Below are 18,406 nucleotides of genomic sequence, written 5' to 3' on the forward strand. Positions count from 1 at the left end.
TACGCAGCAAAAAGCACCACTCGGGGCTCGAGTCGTACGTCCGTGAACAGATACGCGCACCGCGTTCGCACCAGCGCCCACATAGGATTGCATGGTGTGGTCGCAGTGTGCGCCAGACCGTACCGTAGTGTATGCTACTGCGGGTAATCGCATGGCGCGATGTGTGCGCACGTTTGTAGCGTGATCTGCAAATATGTAGCTGGACACATCTGTTTGTTCTGGAAATGATGTGTTGACTCAAAATTACACCCCCACCTACAACTTGATCAACAAAAGTCATCAGATTATATATTAAATTGCCTATATGGGACATTGTATATATCAGTACTGTTAAAATAACCTGCACTTTTTTCATCTCGATCCGTCAAAGTAAAGCTGAGCAATAATAAAGCAAAATTTATTAACATTGTCAATGCAAAAGATAGGTGTGACACCATGCGCACAGCCGGTAAGGGGTGGGGGGAGAGGTGCTTTGGGCCAGTGTTCACTTGACTAGGATAGGCTACACAGCAGTCTGTGCACAGGGCACACAGTGACATTGGTGTGAGTGGTGGGTGAATAGTATAGGCTACATAGCAGTCTGTGCACAGGGCACACAGTGACATTGGTGTGAGTGGTGGGTGAATAGGATAGGTTACATAGCAGTCTGCGCACAGGGCACACAGTGACATTGGTGTGAGTGGTGAATGAATAGGATAGGCTACATAGCAGTTTGTACACAGGGCACACAGTGACATTGGTGTGAGTGGTGAGTGAATAGGATAGGTTACATAGCAGTCTGTGCACAGAGCACACAGCGACATTGGTGTGAGTGGTGGGTGAATAGGATAGGCTACATAGCAGTCTGTGCACAGGGCACACAGTGACATAGGTGTGAGTGGTGGGTGAATATGATAGGCTACATAGCAGTCTGTGCACAGAGCACACAGTGACATTGGTGTGAGTGGTGGGTGAATAGGATAGGTTACATAGCAGTCTGTACACAGGGCACACAGTGACATTGGTGTGAGTGGTGGGTGAATAGGATAGGTTACATAGCTGTCTGTGCACAGGGCACACAGTGACATTGGTGTGAGTGGTGGGTGAATAGGATAGGCTACATAGCAGTCTGTGCACAGAGCACACAGTGACATTGGTGTGAGTGGTGAATGAATAGGATAGGTTACATAGCAGTCTGTGCACAGGGCACACAGTGACATTGGTGTGAGTGGTGGGTGAATAGTATAGGCTACATAGCAGTCTGTGCACAGGGCAAACAGTGACATTGGTGTGAGTGGTGGGTGAATAGGATAGGTTACATAGCAGTCTGCGCACAGGGCACACAGTGACATTGGTGTGAGTGGTGAGTGAATAGGATAGGTTACATAGCAGTCTGTGCACAGAGCACGCAGTGACATTGGTGTGAGTGGTGGGTGAATAGGATAGGCTACATAGCAGTCTGTGCACAGGGCACACAGTGACATAGGTGTGAGTGGTGGGTAAATATGATAGGCTACATAGCAGTCTGTGCACAGAGCACACAGTGACATTGGTGTGAGTGGTGAATGAATAGGATAGGTTACATAGCAGTCTGTGCACAGAGCACACAGTGACATTGGTGTGAGAGTGGTGGATAAAGGCGCTGCTGCCACCAGCCTGTACAGCGCTGCTGGTCACGTGGCCTACTCCAGTGACAGGGCCACAAGCAATACAATTGTAACATCTCAAATAAAAAAAAAGTTGGCAGAAGCGATTTCATCGTGGACGAAGCAGCGGGCAACAGGTAGTTTCATATAAAATACTCTTAAGAGGAATTCCATAGTCCAAAAAGACTCCCTAAATCAGAAAAGATCCAGTAAATACTGGATTATACTACTATTTGCGCAGTATAGACTTGTCAGAAATTGACTATTGTGTCTCTGTGTTGGGTCAATTGAATGTAATGCAACAAATTTACAAGGACAAAGTAAATTGTGACATAACTGCTGTATAACTCATGGGGGCAGATGTATGAAGCTGTGGAAAGTGATAAAGTGGAGAGTGATAAACGACCAACCAATCCGCTCCCACCTGTCATTTTTCAAACACAGCCTGTAACATGACAGTTGTGAGCTGATTGGTTGGTCGTTTATCACTCTGCACTTTATCACTTTCCAGAGCTTCATACATCTGCCCCATGGTCTTATCTCATGTTTTCCTATACAGCAGTACAGAGCAGATGTACACAACAGAGCACTTTGCATCAGGTAACAGATGTGCAATCACTAATCACCATCCCAACGGCAGTCTCTGTCCTGTAATTAGCACTGCTGCAACCTTCATACCTAGATGCAAATGACTAACCGACTCTTGCAAAGCACCTCATTGTCGCTTGGCTTTTTTTGCTAGTGCACGATGCAAACTACAAATAAAATCTGTCTAGCTACGTGAATTCCAGCTAACTTATGTCAATGAATATTAGAGAACAGTGCTTATATATAATATTGATTGGATATATTTACAGATTTTCAGTGTTTATCCTTTTTACCCCCACAAGCCCAGCCCGACATCATGGACACACAAATCTGTCCTGACACAATTTGACAGTAGTGTTGGAGGACACGAAGGTAGCTAAACAATAGGGAGATCCTGAATGAATCTGTCCTGCAAGCAGAACATGACAACCTAAATACATCAACAGCATGCAATCCCTCTCATGGGACACATTTTTAAAATACCATTAATTTATGCAGTTTTCACATTACAAAAAGATCAAAACCTAGAAAATATGTGTTTAACCTACATGTGTGAAAAACACAATTCTGGGCGCTCAATGGTTTCGTTGACGCTTAGTAATAGTACAGATGTATGTTGTATTTACAGGGATCGGTATGTAATGCCCTCCTTTAGGGGTGCCTAACCCTAACCTTCTAATCTCCCCCCGTTAGTGCCTAAACCTAACCCCCCCCTCCCTGTACCCTAAACCTCCTGGGGGGGGGTGAGTAACCCTAACCCCCCCCTAGTGGTGCCCAAACCCTAACCCCCCCCTTCTCTACTCTAACCCTCCTGGGGGCGGTGCCTAACCCTAAGTCCGCCTGGGGGTCCCCCCCTCCCACGGCTACACTTCGTTCGGTAAGCCGGCTGTCGGGATTTAGTAGTGGGGCTTATGATAGGCGTCAGGATTTCAACGCCTATCTTTAGTCCCATGTTGAGATGTGGCTGTCGGGATATCGGTGAGCGGGATAGCGCCCACCGGTATCCTAACTAGATCCCATATTTACATCACATATAGAATATTAAAACAGATGTGTCCACATACTCTATCCTCTGTGCCCCACAAGTCGCGTTACAAATAACGAGTGAGCGATGCGTGACTCTGTAGCGCTGAGCGTCTTCTCGTGCGACTGTGGGTACATCTGCATGCGAAATGCTACGTTACAGTGTCAGCGGCTGTGACACTGTAACAAAGCATTTCGCATGCAGATGCACTGGCAGTTGCACACAGAATATAGGCATGACACATTTTAATAAGCAGAAGCTGCTGCTTTGCAAATAAGACGCATTTGAAGGGGAAAAGTTACACGAGAAGACGCTCTATGCTACTGGGTCACGCCACGGAATGGCACGACGACTACAAGGGCTGTTTAACGCATAAGGAGGCTAGATGTATGAGGACACATCTGTACGTCCTGATTCAGAGATGGATGCAAATCCCATCGCAACTGAAGTTGAAACTCATCATAGCTAGTAGATTGGGTCAACACGTATAAAAGGAGTCATAACAGGGTATGTAGAGGTCGGCAAATCATACGTAGCCCTAAGATGGAACTAATTAATATTCAGGACCACAGGAAACGCAAACTCTCAGACATACTGTTAAGCCGGGTACACACAAGACAATATGTTGTCCAATCCGGCGGATCAACCAACATATAGTCTGCATCGAGCAGTGTGTACCCGCTATGTCACTGACAATGGGCGATATCGTCATGGGGGCCATGCTGACAAATGCAGCATGGCCCCCGCTGTCGCACTGTCGCACCATCGCTCCAGGCATCGGCAAGTGTGTATGCACTTGCCAATGACAACATCCCCGCCGGGACTCGCTGCACGAGACATCGGCTGGGTACACATTGTTAAGTGTGTACCCAGCATAAGTCCTTAAAACAGACATCATCCAATTATTAAATGTACCTCCAGCACTGTGCAGCTGCGCATTTACCCACATACCCAGAATGCCAACAAACTTTCCCCCCAACCAGGGCACAAATTCTATGGCCATCGTGCCGCAACCTGATTTCTGGATACAGGCAGAACAGGTCTGTTCTACGGACAGTTTTCAGTGACGTGTTCAAATGAACATCGAAGAGTATCCGGTCAGAATGTCGACATGTACTTTACGTTGACAACCAATGTGTCGACATTGATGACAACTTTTAACATGTTGACAGCAGAATGCCGACATTGTTTTTTGCTTATTTTTAGGGTCAGGGTTTAGGCTAAAATTAGCAAAAAACATAAGTCTACATTCTGGTGTTGGCATTTAACATTTTAACCATGTCAACCTTTTTGAATGTTGACGTATTGGTTGACGACCTAAAGACCATGTCGAAATTCAGATCCTGACAAATGTCTGGTGCGACCATCTGAATGTCAACATGTCATACCATACACACTTTAAATTTTCAGTCAGTCATACCTGTGCTTTGGTAGCCAACACACACAAGAGTTTGATGAATGTCAAACAGGAACAAAGGTGGTTACAAGTGTGGTACCCAGAGTCCTGGGAGTACCACTTATTAGTATCATCTATGCCAAGATACGCCTGCCATACTAAGAGGTAATGCTGCATGTGTTTTAGTGTGTAGATGTTAATATTGTATTGCCATATATCATAAATCTTCGCAATTGTAAATAATACATGGCGCCCTAGCTGGCAGTTATCTATTGGGCGCTATACCAGAGACTATGCCCTATTGTTTGGGGGTGATGTGGTCTTCCCCACCCAGACTGTACTGCTGGAGATTGGGGGTTGCGAGGCAGGGGCTCTCCCACTGGACATGGGAGGGGAGCCCTGCCTGTATTAGAGACACTGGCCAGCTACCGTTGGAATAGCCGCAGTGCTGCAAGCGGGCCCGGCGGGAGAGAAGCTGGGCCGTGCAAGGGACCCGGACGGGGACTATAAAGGGGGCTGCCCAGCTGGCCGTTGGGCAGTCCTGAGGTACTGGCGACAAGAAGCGGACCTCTTCTGAGCAGCTTACCTGGCTGCTAACCGTGACCGGAGCCAAGTGCAGAGGGGAGGACAGTGCGGACCGGTGGAGCGATAATCCAGAGATGTGGAGCAACTGACAGTCCGTGTCACAGGAGGTGTGCAAAGAGGTTGAGGCCATTAGTCCAGAGGCTGGCTGGAAGGTGTGCCGGAGCCCAGAGGCAGTGCTTACTGATAGGGGTGGAGATCTCCGTATTGCAAGGCATCCCTCTCAGGAGAAAGGAGCAAATGTCGAGAGAGGTCTGTAAAGAGTGCACACCCCTGCCTTTCTGTCCGATCACACTACTGACAGGCTCTGCCATAGCATACATTTGACTGTGAAAGGGACACTTTCTCTCCTTACACTGCAGAGTATATTGCAGCCAGAATAGTTGTAATTTCACTTAGAAAGATTGCCCAGGAAGAAATTAGATTGGCAATTGCCAAAGGAATATTTTACATAGTGAAAGGGGAGCAGCTATAAACGGTCATCACAATTAACCAGTTCAAGACTCGCAGTCCCAAACAGTTATATCTGTCAGTTACCTGCAGGATCAATACAACTTATGAGACAGCAGGGATTGCTTTCATAGCTGCTTTCATAGGAGCTCACTTACTTGCTGTGGCAGAGGAAACCGGCTGTAATTAATAGAAAAGACTAACTTGCTACCTTCCGAACCCTTACAGTTTAATGATAATTGCTACTAAGCACCTCACCCTTGCCCTCAACGCAGAGAGATAGGAGACAGCGCCAGGGTGCTGGAAATAGTTTAGTAAAGCCAAGTGGCTTATCCACAATCAAATGTGTCAAAAGGAGCCTAGGAGTACAGGAGAGACATCAGCGCACCACCTTACAGAATTAACTGGCCAGCAACTTGTAAAATATTAAAGACTTTAATAGGTATAGTCAGTTGCAATGTTTATGTAGGTCATAAGTTACACATAATAGTGTCTTTCGTAGTGTTCAGATCTTTACTGCATGTCTCTGTCTAACTCATTCACAGATGTACAGTCCCAGGGACAAGACTGTTCCTGTGTAATAAAACTTTACGTTATTCTGCGTATTTTATGTGCATTGAAAATGTGTTTGCATGTACTTGTCTAAACTGTATGTTCAGAAAAGTATAAGTATATCTGTTTCAAATATGCACTGTTATTGAAGTTGTTGTGAATAAAACATCACGTTTAAGTACCAGTTGGCTTGATACATTGTCGAACAACGGGAGACTCTCTCTGTATCATAAGGTAACTTCCAGAACCATATCTCCTAAGTGTGTCGGAAGTGAAAATTGACAGGCTGCCCAAAGCTTTGTGATACTCTTTAGATTGGGGTGTCACAACAATCTATTCCTAACACATAATACATGTAATAACTGCACGTAGCACACATATGCCAGTACCTCTACAGCACCCACAGGGAGGAATAAGCCCACAGGGAGATTTTGCATGGATAAACAGTTGTGGGTAAGGCTACTATGCTGGATTAACCCAAACTAGTATTTTACTTATTAACCACTTACCACTCTTTTGTGTAAGAGTAACTCTGACAGCCATTTCACATCATGTGGTTTGAACATCATAAGCACCACAGTTGTGTTGGGATCATAGTGCAAAATGTCTGAAAAGATGGACTCTGGGTAACAAAGGCGGAAAGTAGTTTTTTGACCAACATCCTCTTCATATCCTAGAACAGGACCATCGTTCATCCTTACAAAAGAGGGGGAAAAAAGGTATTCGATTAAAAAAAAAAATCTTTAAACCTTTAAATCTTTACTTGCATTCATTGCACTTTCTATCACAATTTTAAGAAGTACTGTCATTTTTGTGCGAGTTTTACATTACAGTGCATCAATTCCCATATGAGGGCTGACTCATGTTTATTGCAATGCAGCTCCCTAATTATAAACTAGTGACATCAATGTGGCGGTCTTTGCATGTCTAGGAACTAGTGACATCACTTTGTGCATCCCCTGCTACAGTGAGGTCACTGGCACCTCATGATTTGGCAAATGGCTGCCATCAGGTGACTGGTCCAAGAGCCTCCAGCACAGGCAGTGAGCGGATGCATCGTAACATCATCTGCACCTCAACCGCTCCTGTGCCTCCTTCTTACTCTTAGAGCCATATTCAATTGCCGGCGAAAAGTCCCGGACTTTTTGCATGCCGGAGTTTTTCGCCGTCATCGCCAGTTTTGCCTCTGGAAAAGTATCGCGCTCGTCACTGCGATTCGCCCTATTCAATTGCAAAGGACGCGAGAAGGCGTCCCGGTGAAATTGAGATGGGCGAAAAGGTAAATCAGCCTGAGACTCCCCTAAAGATGCATTGACATGGGGGATCACTATGGATACCCCCAAATGGCCCTGCTGAAGGTATTTGGGGTGCGTTAATACTCCCTATTGGTGCTATTTAGCGTTTTTGCACAAGTGGTGAAGAAAAGCATTTAGCAGTTTTTTGGGGGGAAAATTAGTAGCCTCAGCAGATTAGTGGTACATGAAAATGGGTGCAAAAATGGTTAAAATTCACTAAAGTGCTTTTTTAAAAAAAACTTAAAAAAACGCACCTTCAGCATGCACCTGCAATCAAAAAAATAGCTTGGGCATACTCGGGGGACCCCCTGGTGTCCGCTGGTTACAAGGCGCAGACTTTTTGCACCAGCTGAGTTCCTATTCACTTATCACTATAATTATTTCCACATTTATGAGACCTATCCAAACATTATATAGGAGCAATTCTTATTTTATTTAGAAGGTTTAACACAGTAAAATGTTTATATGCAGCATGAATATACTGTACACTATATGTGTCAGTTTGACACCGAAACAGCTAAAGTTCATATCACAGTTGTTTGCAAATGTGATTTATAATTGGTTTAGTTGCCACATTATATAGTGTTACAACTATAGTTCGGATTTATGATACTGTTGTAACAGTATTGCTTTTTTACTTGTTACCTATTTGATATTAAATTTATTTTATTGTTACTCTTGGAGCCATCTGACTTCTTAATCAGACCTCGAATGCTGGGTACACACTTGGCAATATATAGCTTGTTCCACTGACAAGCGATATATCACGAGAGCATTGGCAGGTGTGTACCCCCCGATAGGTCTGTTCACAAAGATATCAGGTCGACCCTGCAGCACAGCCAATGCCGATATAACTGAAAGATATATCTGTGCAACTGGCTGTATGTGCGGACGACCTGCCGACCACCCATACAATGGCTGCATGGGCTACCGACATCTCAACTACGCATGCAAATTTAAATGCTCGCCCAGTTGTGAAGTCAGCCCAGATACATCAAGCAGCCATTTGGTAAAGGTGTATAGCTTACCAATCGGCCGCTCTGACTGCTGTCCCATCCGTCATCAAAGTGTGTAACCAGTTTAAGGGCGGTTTATTTTTAATGTGGGTAGAGTTGTAAATCTCACAGTGGTTTATTCTAAACAGCCGCTGGGGTCTGATTCTTCTTTTCATGTATTTTTTCTCAGCAACACTGCACGCCAACTGGGGTTTCCTTTCTTATTGCTGACAACTGTATAAGCCAGCAAATCTATCCCCACATCCTCTCTGACCTTTGCCTGTGAGAGAACGCCCCATTACAGAGATAGGACTGATATGCATAAGATGTTGCATCACCCATACTTGTGAACGCTCAGTTCCAGAGCATGGACACAGCAATCTCTGTAAACAGGCGTACACTCAAATCTACATCGAAACCAAAATGTTTAGCATTATCTCTGTTCCCAGCTTTCAGCCAATCTAGGTACTGAGAGAACACACAGGGGCGCTGAGAGGGGGGTCCTAATAACCTGGGCCCAGCTTGCTAGAGGAGCCCACTGCCGCCCCCCCACCTCCTTCTTACATCACAGCAGCCCAGCACGATGCTGTGTGCTGGGCTGCACTGGGAGACTACTCGCGGCTGCTAAGCAGCAGCAGTCTCCTATGCCTGTGGGGGGAATCGAACACACTGATCGCGCCCCCCACTGGCTATGCGCGCCAGGCTGAGGGGCTCACAGCGCCCCCCCTCCCCAGCGAGCAGCGGTGCTGCAAAATAATATTTTTTCCCCTAAGGGACTGTGGCCACGCCTCCCGCGGCTGTCGGCACGCCTGAGAACACACAGGGGCAGATGTAACCTTGGAGAGTGATAAAATGGATTGAGAAAGTACCCACCAATCTGCTCCTGTCATTTTTCAAACACAGCCTGTAAAGTGACAGGAGCTAATTAGTTGGTACTTTATCTCTCTCTCCAAGGTTTAATACATCTCCCCCAAAGTCTCATTCAAGTGTATTACAGAAAGAAAGCCTGATGTGCATAGGAGAAATGTCTACCCATGCCCGATAATCCCTGTGTTAGTAAAATATAGGATAGTGCTAGATTCCAAAAGACAGTCTCTAAAAGTGCTAAATATACAATCCCATAATTAGCTTTTGGTTTTTCTTTTTCTATGATGCCCTTGTACAACATTATGTCACTCCGCTGGATCCCATTTACACTTCAGCCACCAAGCCTGTTTGCAGAAGGTCACTTGATCTCCAAATCAGTCCCCCGACTCCATGTACCTGTGTGTTTAGCAGTAGCAGTAACATGACACTTGTCTGTGAATCAAAGCTGTAACTGTATCATTGCTACGTATCAGTGTATGTGCTATCTGTTGAATTTGATAGCTGCTAAAAAGAAAATTATAGGGAAAAGTGACAACTTTGTGCATCCTTATAATAAGCTACAGTAATGAATGTTTTTTTTTTTTAATTAATAATCAATGTTTGAATTACTTATAGTCTTGAAGCGGCAAATGACACTATGGCTAATAATGTTAAGTGTCCTGCCAAGAGCAACAGCAATGAAAGAATGACACAGACAACAGTAAATCCCAAACCTCAGAATATAAATAGTGCATCATAGTCATAAAAGGCATGAAGCTTTATAAATCATAGAAGTCTAGCATTCAATTGTAAAAAGAACCTCCAGGTCTGTCTGGTCTGCTGCTCTTGTGTGGGAGTTTGTTCTGTTTGGGGATGGGGGAAAGAGATATTAATAATATATACTAAGTCTTCGCAATAGCCATTTGTTTTCCCTGTGAATTTTTTTTTTCAAAGCTATTATTATATAAATCCCCATGGGAACGGAGACTATTCTAGTTTTGTATATTCCAAATATTCCCTTTCAGTCATCTTGTCAGTTCAGACAATGTAACCTTATCCTATTTTTTACAAAAACTGGTTCATCCTGAGTACTATAAATACTATTAGGGGTAAATTTACTAAAGTGATAGTATTTAGAAGTGAGTTTTAAAAGTGATGTTGCCCATAGCAACCAATCAGATTCTAGCTATTATCTTCTAGAAGGTGCTATTTAAATGTTAAGTAGAATCTGATTGGTTGCTATGGGCAACATCACTTTTAAAACGCACTTCTAAAAACTCTCACTTTAGTAAATTTACCCCTTATATTTAAATATGTCCATCATATCACACCCTCTCCACGTTCAGCTCTTGCAGTCTTTGCTGACAATTTTTGTTATGTTGCTTTTATCTGAATTATGCCTTTTATTCAGGTCTTTGAGAGGTACTGTATGTCCTCCAGAACTGTACAAAGCCCAGGAGTTGAGGTCGTCTCAGTGACCTGTAAAGTGACAGTATAACCTCCCATCTTCCTGCTACCAGCAGCTCTTCCTATACAACCACCTCTAAGGGCTTTTCCCACAGCTGCCCTTTAGGTCATCTCAAACTTGTACGTAAAAGGTTATGTCGTAGAAGGAGTCAGTAATTTGTAGTTACTGATGGCCAGAGGGAATCCCTATACCCCAAAAGTGGTGTAATCCTCCACCTACTAGCGGATGGCAGAGACAGCCCATCCGGTCACAGATACTGAATATGCTATATCCACTGATCTGATCTATCACTTTGGTTAATCAAGTGAAATAAAATAAAAATGACAACAAATCCAATAGATTTATTTGACACGATCTCCCAGAAAATCTTTGCTGCCATGGATACTGTAGGAAAGATTCCTGGACTGCACACCCTGAAAATATATAAAGGGAGGTGCTACCTGATGAGACTAATTGTAGGCACAGAAACAGACAGATCACAGGTGCACAACTCCAAATTACTGATAATATATAAATGCAATAAAAACCTCTATTGATTGCAAAATTTTATTGCATTTATATATAATCAGTAATTTGGAGTTGTGCACCTGATATTTGTCTGTTTCTGTGCCTGCAATAAGTCTCATCAGGTAGCACCTCCCATTATATATATTCAGGGTGTGCAGTACAGGAATCTTTCCTATACACTCCATTTAATGTGCTTTTTTGCACACCTGAGGGAAAGGAGATGCCCTCAGTCTGGATTAGCACCCCTCTTTTATTGGTTTAAAAGCATGGAGTCTGGTTTTTATATGCACACTAGTAATAGGCACAATTTTAGGTAAGTCCTACAAGTTTGTATACTGTAGTGCAATTTTGGGTTGATTTTTGGGACGTTGGTCCCCTGGCTTGCCTTCGTTGGTCTGCTCCAGGGCACCGCATTAGAACACATTCTCTCATTTCTGCACAATTGTAATACTTTGTTTGTTTCATCATATTTGCATTCTCACCTTTCTATGCAGCCATAGCTGCTCTTACTTTTTTTTACTTCACTTTTCTCACTATTGCAATGCCCTGGGGTGGCTCGGCTGCGCTGATTTGGGGGGCCTGTGCTCTGGAGTTGAATCCTAGTATGTTAGGGACCTACCCTAAAGAGGTTACCTGGACATGGTGGGTAGGCCCATAACCTTGGCCGTGATTATGCTAAAAACCCTCTGATTGCAAAATTTTATTGCATTTATATATTATCAGTAATTTGGAGTTGTGCACCAGAGATCTGTCTGTTTCTCTGTCTTGGATACTGTAATTTATTTGATTCAAAACAAATCAACATTTTTTCTTTTGCCTGTTAATGTGATACTGGCCTATAGCCAATACATTCTTCCCTTTTTTGTGTAGTAAAACTACATTTGCCATTTACCAGCCTCCTTAAATTAAACCGGTTTGCAGTGATGGGTTAAAAAGTATAATGGCTCTGCAAGCACTACTCTTGTTTCTACATAGTCTTGATCCATTGTGTTAACTTACTATAAATTTGTGTTTATCTACTGTACTTAAAATATTTGTGTGTACAGTACGGTATATATTTCCACACTTGTGTAAATGCTCACAGTAAACAGAACAAAAAATACTTATCCATACAGCAATTTATTTTCCTTTCCAACATATCCACCTCTTCAGGTTTCAGCTTATTCCTTTATTTGTTTTGATTTTTACTAATGTATTTAGATAACGTCTTATCACCCTTTTTACTGCGCAGTTGTTTCCTCTCTTTGCACTTTGGCATGTTTTATTATAGGGTTTAATCTCTTTGGCTTCCGTTTATTTTTAGAACAAATTTGGCACATGGTACTGTTGCATTAAATGTTGCATTTTGTGTTTATTCCACGGTTGCTACATGCTATACAACTTCCACCCCTAGAGGTTCTCGTTTGAATAAAGTCGGCTTTTCTAAAATCTGACACCTTTGTTTTACTGCTGCTCTGTTTTATTGCTGCCTGTACATAAACCCACACTGACCGATGGTCACTAGGCCACAAGTCCTTCCTACAGGCACATCCGATACTACCCACAAATGGTAAAGAGTAATTCTCAGGGGTTGGAACTAACCTGCTTGAGAGATTTCACACACAAGCATTATTGAAAAATAAAGTGCCCATTACGTTCATGCTGTTGTGAGAGACTGCAGTCTAGTGCTGTCATCCTATGCAGTGCTGTACTGAGGATTCTTTCATTCTAAATCTTCATCTGCTGGAGTTCTCATGTGTCACGTGAATCCAAGGTGAACTTAAGAGGCACATTGTCTCATTATTACTAGATATACAAATACACAAATAAAAATTTACCATACCTTATTACTACATCATATCTATCGATTGTCTTGCCTAAAGTGCTGTTTCGAAGTATGCCTCCATTACCAACCACCATACATTTCTTACAGGAAATGCTGCAAAAAGAGCAGACAGGAGTTACTTGTTACTTTGTTGTTACTACTTTACCAAGTTCATCCTATAGACTGATTAATGCATATGCATATAGTGAATAATGAATCAGTAGTCATCTGTCTAATGCAAGCTAGACACTGAAGGCCTGATTCAGTGTTAAGAGTAAATCAGAAAAATAGCAATATGCGTCTGGAACAAACCATGTTACAATTCGAGGGGTGCAGATGCATTTATTTAGTTTTTGCATGCAAGGAAAACAGTCTGTTTGTGCATGTAGCAAACAAATACTGGACAGCTTTATTTTTACACTGAAATTTAGTGTTATGCTAAAACACGCGAAGTAAGGGCATGAACTGAGGGCAGAGGGACATGTGCCCCCCCCCCTCCCTTCCTGGGCAGGACTGCTACAGGAGATTTTGGGCCGCCTTTGAAGCAATGACATGGGGGTGGAGGGGAGCAGTTAATGTGCTACAGTGCTCCCGCAGCTACAGACAGTGGTGGATTCAGTGGGTGCAATCGGAGCACTAAGCACAGACCATCCGTGCTCCCCGGTCACCAGCCTGCTCTCTCCCTACTAGAATGCGCTACATGCTGGAGCTCTGCCACTAGAGCCGCCACAGCCTGCCCACGGATAAGAGAGAGAGCCAGGGCACCGGGAACATGACTGCTTCATGGCCACCGTGCTGGACAGGCAGTGCTGCCTTAAGAATCTGAGGATACCAGGCAGCAAGGGCACAAACAGGCACTGTAGTAATCAGTGAGCATGTGAAGAGATAAAACCACACAGGCTTAGGGCGGGATATACTAAAGGAAAAATGCGGTAAAAACCCCAGTTTCGGGGGTTTTACCGTATTTCCATATGCACCAAGTCCCATCCACCCTTTTTTCGGACCGGAGGGTAACACCAGAAAAACCTGGCGTTACCCTATAAAAGCCTATGGGCTTCTTACCGGACCCTGCACCCGACGCTTAGCCGCCTCCTCGCCATCGTCCAGCGCTGGCCCCCACTCACCTGTCCATGGTCGCCAGCCAGAGCTCCTCCTGGGTCCTCTGTCTCCTCCTCCTCCTCCTAATCTTACTGGGTGCAGGGAGGGGGAGGAGCAGCCTGGGGCTTGCCGCACATGTGACCAGCAGGAAGCTCCTGGGGCTTGGAGGCAGCGGTGTCCCACGGAGACCCCGTCACCAGGCATCGGTTGCTTCGCAAAGGGCAGCTCTTATCGCAAAAGCTGTCCTTTGCGATACTAATCGCATATGTTAGTACATATGCGATTAGTAAGGTTGCAATGACTGTCGGAATGGTTACTTAAACCTTAGTACATCCCGCCCTTAGTCAGAATAACATGGGCAGCCAAAAAGAATTCTCGTTGCTGCTGTTTTTTCTCTAGCAGTGAGTGAAAAGGGAAAAAATAAATAAATGGGCGAGTATATAATGATCTATACATCCAATGGAAAGAGTTATTTTAGCACAGAAAAGTAAGGGTAGATCTTGGTAAACCGAAAACTGACTTTGTACGTAGGTAATTAACCGGATAATTTATTAAATGGTCATACAGTATTTAGAGGTGAGCGCATCAAGCAATCAAAGAGAGTACGACGTTGCCCATAGCAACCAATCAGTTTTGAGGTAGCGTCTATAAAATTCGACAGCATTTACACATCTATAAAATAATCGGTAGAAGCTGATTGGCTGCCATGGACAACTTCACTCTTCACTGCTTGATTGATACATCAACCCAATAGTTTGCTATTCCCCCTCTATTACAGTCCTCCAGGAACTTGTGACACTTACTTCTTGATGTCATCTGGGAGGTCACATTTTGGGAGTTTCTTTAGAGCCGTGTCAAAATACCTGTCTGGTAAAAACACAAATGAAACCATGTGAAACTACAATGCCCTGCACAGACACAACGTAATAGAACTAATATGGTTTATAGTGTGACTTGGGGGAAAAAACATTACCACAATTTAAAGGTTATAAGTATCTGAAAACATTCATAATAAGAGAAAATGGCTTGTACAAGATGTTGTACATGGAATTGTGTTGGGTAATTAAAAGAGAGGGTTACTAAAGAGTGATTTCACCATCTTAAGGGATCTATTTACTAAGCTTTGTTAGGAGATAAAGTGAACGGAAATTAGGTACCAGCCAATTAGCTCCTGCCAGCTGTGTTTGAAAAATTACAGTTAGAAGCTGATTGGCTGGCACCTTATCACCGTTCACTTTATCTCCGAACAAAGCTTAGTAAATAGACCCCCAAACCTCAGGTCAACAGGACAGATATTTGCTAATCCCACTTTTCTCCAACAACTCTGACCTTTGGCACTGGTTAGTTTTTTTTGTTTTTTTTAGAAAAAGTTACTAGCTGTACAATATTGCTCTTTGATAATATCCTAGATACTGGTAATGATACTGGTTAGACAAAGATGATGTGACCCTTGTGTCATGGCTGTTTTGTTGGGAGAGGGATGTGATCACACTAATTGCATTTGGCTGAATTTTATCTAAAGCAAAGTTACACTATACTGTGCGCTTAGGCTGTAGGTCATAAGCAAATCCCATGACCTGCAACAGAATCAAACTGAGTGTATAGGAGGTTACTGAGACAGACAATGTCTATAGGAAAAACCAATATATGTTCAGTGTGATTTTCATCTTACAGTCATTGAGCTCAATCCAATAAGGAGCGAGTTTGCAAAAGTAAGTTTATAAATGAACTTGCATACATCGTCAATTAGAAATATCAATTCACTGTAGTTGTGGTGAGCTTGGCGACCTGAGAGAAGTGCATGAAGAAGTGGGGAAACTGCCCTCGCCCCCAAAAATTAGCAACTGAGATAAGAGATAAGCAGGATAATACAGAAGGCTGTTAGTGGCTATAAGGCAGGTACTGGAGGTTTTTAAAAGGAGTCAACTGTCTGATTTTTGCACTTTTTATTAATGGTGGAAACATGGTAGCAAGCGTTTTTCATCAAAGTCTTTCCAGCATTTTGGGGTACAGAAAGTCGTTTGTAAAATGATTTTTCAGTGTTTTAATACCAATTTGTAAAGAGTTGAAAAATTGCTTTTTGCCTCTGATCTCAAAGTTCTAAAACCCCTCTCCCATCAATACAACACCCCAACAAACTTGTCCCACATCATTTACACCTCCACATACCTGTCCCACATCATTTACACCTCCACATCACTTACACCTCCACGTACCTGTCCCACATCATTTACACCTCCACATACCTTCCCACATCATTTACACCTCCACATCACTTACACCTCCACGTACCTGTCCCACATCATTTACACCTCCACATACCTTCCCACATCATTTACATCTCCACGTTCCTGTCCCATATCATTTACACCTCCACGTACCTGTCCCACATCATTTACACCTCCACGTTCCTGTCCCATATCATTTACACCTCCACGTTCCTGTCCCCCATCATTTACACTTCCACATCACTTACACCTCCACGTTCCTGTCCCCCATCATTTACACCTCCACATCACTTACACCTCCACGTACCTGTCCCCCATCATTTACACCTCCACATCACTTACACCTCCACGTACCTGTCCCACATCATTTACACCTCCACATCACTTACACCTCCACGTTCCTGTCCCACATAATTTACACCTCCACATCACTTACACCTCCACGTATCTGTCCCATATCATTTACATCTCCACACGTTACTAATCTTAAATTGTGCTCCAACCAATCAGCTCCTAACTGTTGTTTTTCAAACACATGACAGTTAGGAAGATGATTGGTGGGAGCACCATTTAAGATTAGTAACAAGGGATAACAAGAATATCACTCGTTATGAAATGAGGCCCTATGAAGCACTGTATTATGGTGCTACATCACCAGGCCATATTAATCGGACACTTTCTTTCACTGTTTAGCTTCCATGAGACAGATAAAAGCTCATTCAGTAGTTCAGTGCGTATTTTTGCACATAAATACAATATTAGTACATGAGGACTTCTCTGTTTTCCACACAAACCATTCCATGAACAAGCACAGTTAAACCACTTACAGTGGAGAACATGATGCAATGTGCAATACTGTATATGCCCTTTTTACTGCTCAGCGTACATAATGGACACGCGCATGCTTTCCACAAAAGACTTTGGGCTCTATTTACTAAGCAGTGTTAGGAGACAGAGTGAAAAGTGATAAGAAAGTGATAAGGTGCCAGCCAATCAGCTCCCAACTGTCATCTCACAGGCTGTGTTTGAAAAATGACAGTTGGGAGCTGATTGGCTGGCACCTTATCATCACTTTTCACTCTGTCTCCTAACATTGCTTAGTAAATAGACCCCTTGATATTCTAAAAGGGATTAGACTTGCACATAATTACACTCTTTTTACATGGAAAAGCAGTAAGCTCAGAGTCAATATTCTAATATATCAATGTTTGTGCTGTATTTCTGTGTAACAGTAAAAAACAATTAGGCGGGCATTGCCCAGATTATAGCTGCGCCGTGCGGCCTCAATACCTGTAATGTCAAACAAAGAAATATTACCAGCTCGTTAGTTGTATACATAGATCTGCTGCCCTGTTGCATCCTTTTCTCTTGCTGGTTTTAAATTGAACAATAAGCCATTTTACACAATGTCGTTCATCTGCTTAAAGTACATTATTGACATAATGGTTCAGTAAGAATGCCCCTGGGTATAAAGGTTGTGAGCATTAAACACGGGCATAAATAAGGTCGAGCATGTCACGAAGACAACTGACGCACAAAAATAATCCCGTAGCCTGATAGTCTTATCATTTGATATTTAGAAGAGATTTCACGCCGGGTCTGCTTGCATTAAACATGTAGTGGTTTTTCAGATGACTGGCGTTTCACTCATCAAGTAAGTGCATGTACGGGTACAGGTTTTCCATGGAAGTCTTCCCATTACTGCCCCCAGCTAAACAGTCTCCACCCTGTGTCATATGATTTCTACTAAACAGACATTTAGCTGGGCAACCTCAGAAACAGAATGAAACACGGCATCCTTCAGCCGGGGAGCATTCACTGAACCGTTCATGCGGTTATCATTGGGGTTGGGTACAGGATGCCAGCGCTCGGGATCCCGGTGGTCAGAATCCCCATGTCGGCATCCCACCAAGGTTAGGATACCGACACCTAACCCTACCCCTAACCC

General features: G+C 43.4%; 1 protein-coding gene across 3 annotated transcripts in view; it reads right to left on the minus strand.

Annotated features, from left to right (window-relative positions):
* The window catches only part of ST3GAL6 (ST3 beta-galactoside alpha-2,3-sialyltransferase 6), a 147,530-nt gene that overhangs the window by 13,657 nt on the left and 115,467 nt on the right, over positions 1-18,406 (minus strand). For all 3 annotated transcript variants that reach the window (XM_088481059.1, XM_088481061.1, XM_088481060.1), the window contains 3 exons: positions 15,034-15,097; positions 13,151-13,246; positions 6,727-6,913 (listed from right to left, as the gene is read on the minus strand). In XM_088481059.1, the coding sequence (XP_088337185.1) occupies positions 6,727-6,913; positions 13,151-13,246; positions 15,034-15,097 (347 nt within the window). The remainder of the gene's footprint in view (positions 1-6,726; positions 6,914-13,150; positions 13,247-15,033; positions 15,098-18,406) is intronic.

Source organism: Taudactylus pleione, unplaced genomic scaffold (assembly GCF_031769625.1).
Source record: "Taudactylus pleione unplaced genomic scaffold, aTauple2 ptg000262l, whole genome shotgun sequence".
Classification (NCBI taxonomy): domain Eukaryota; kingdom Metazoa; phylum Chordata; class Amphibia; order Anura; family Myobatrachidae; genus Taudactylus; species Taudactylus pleione.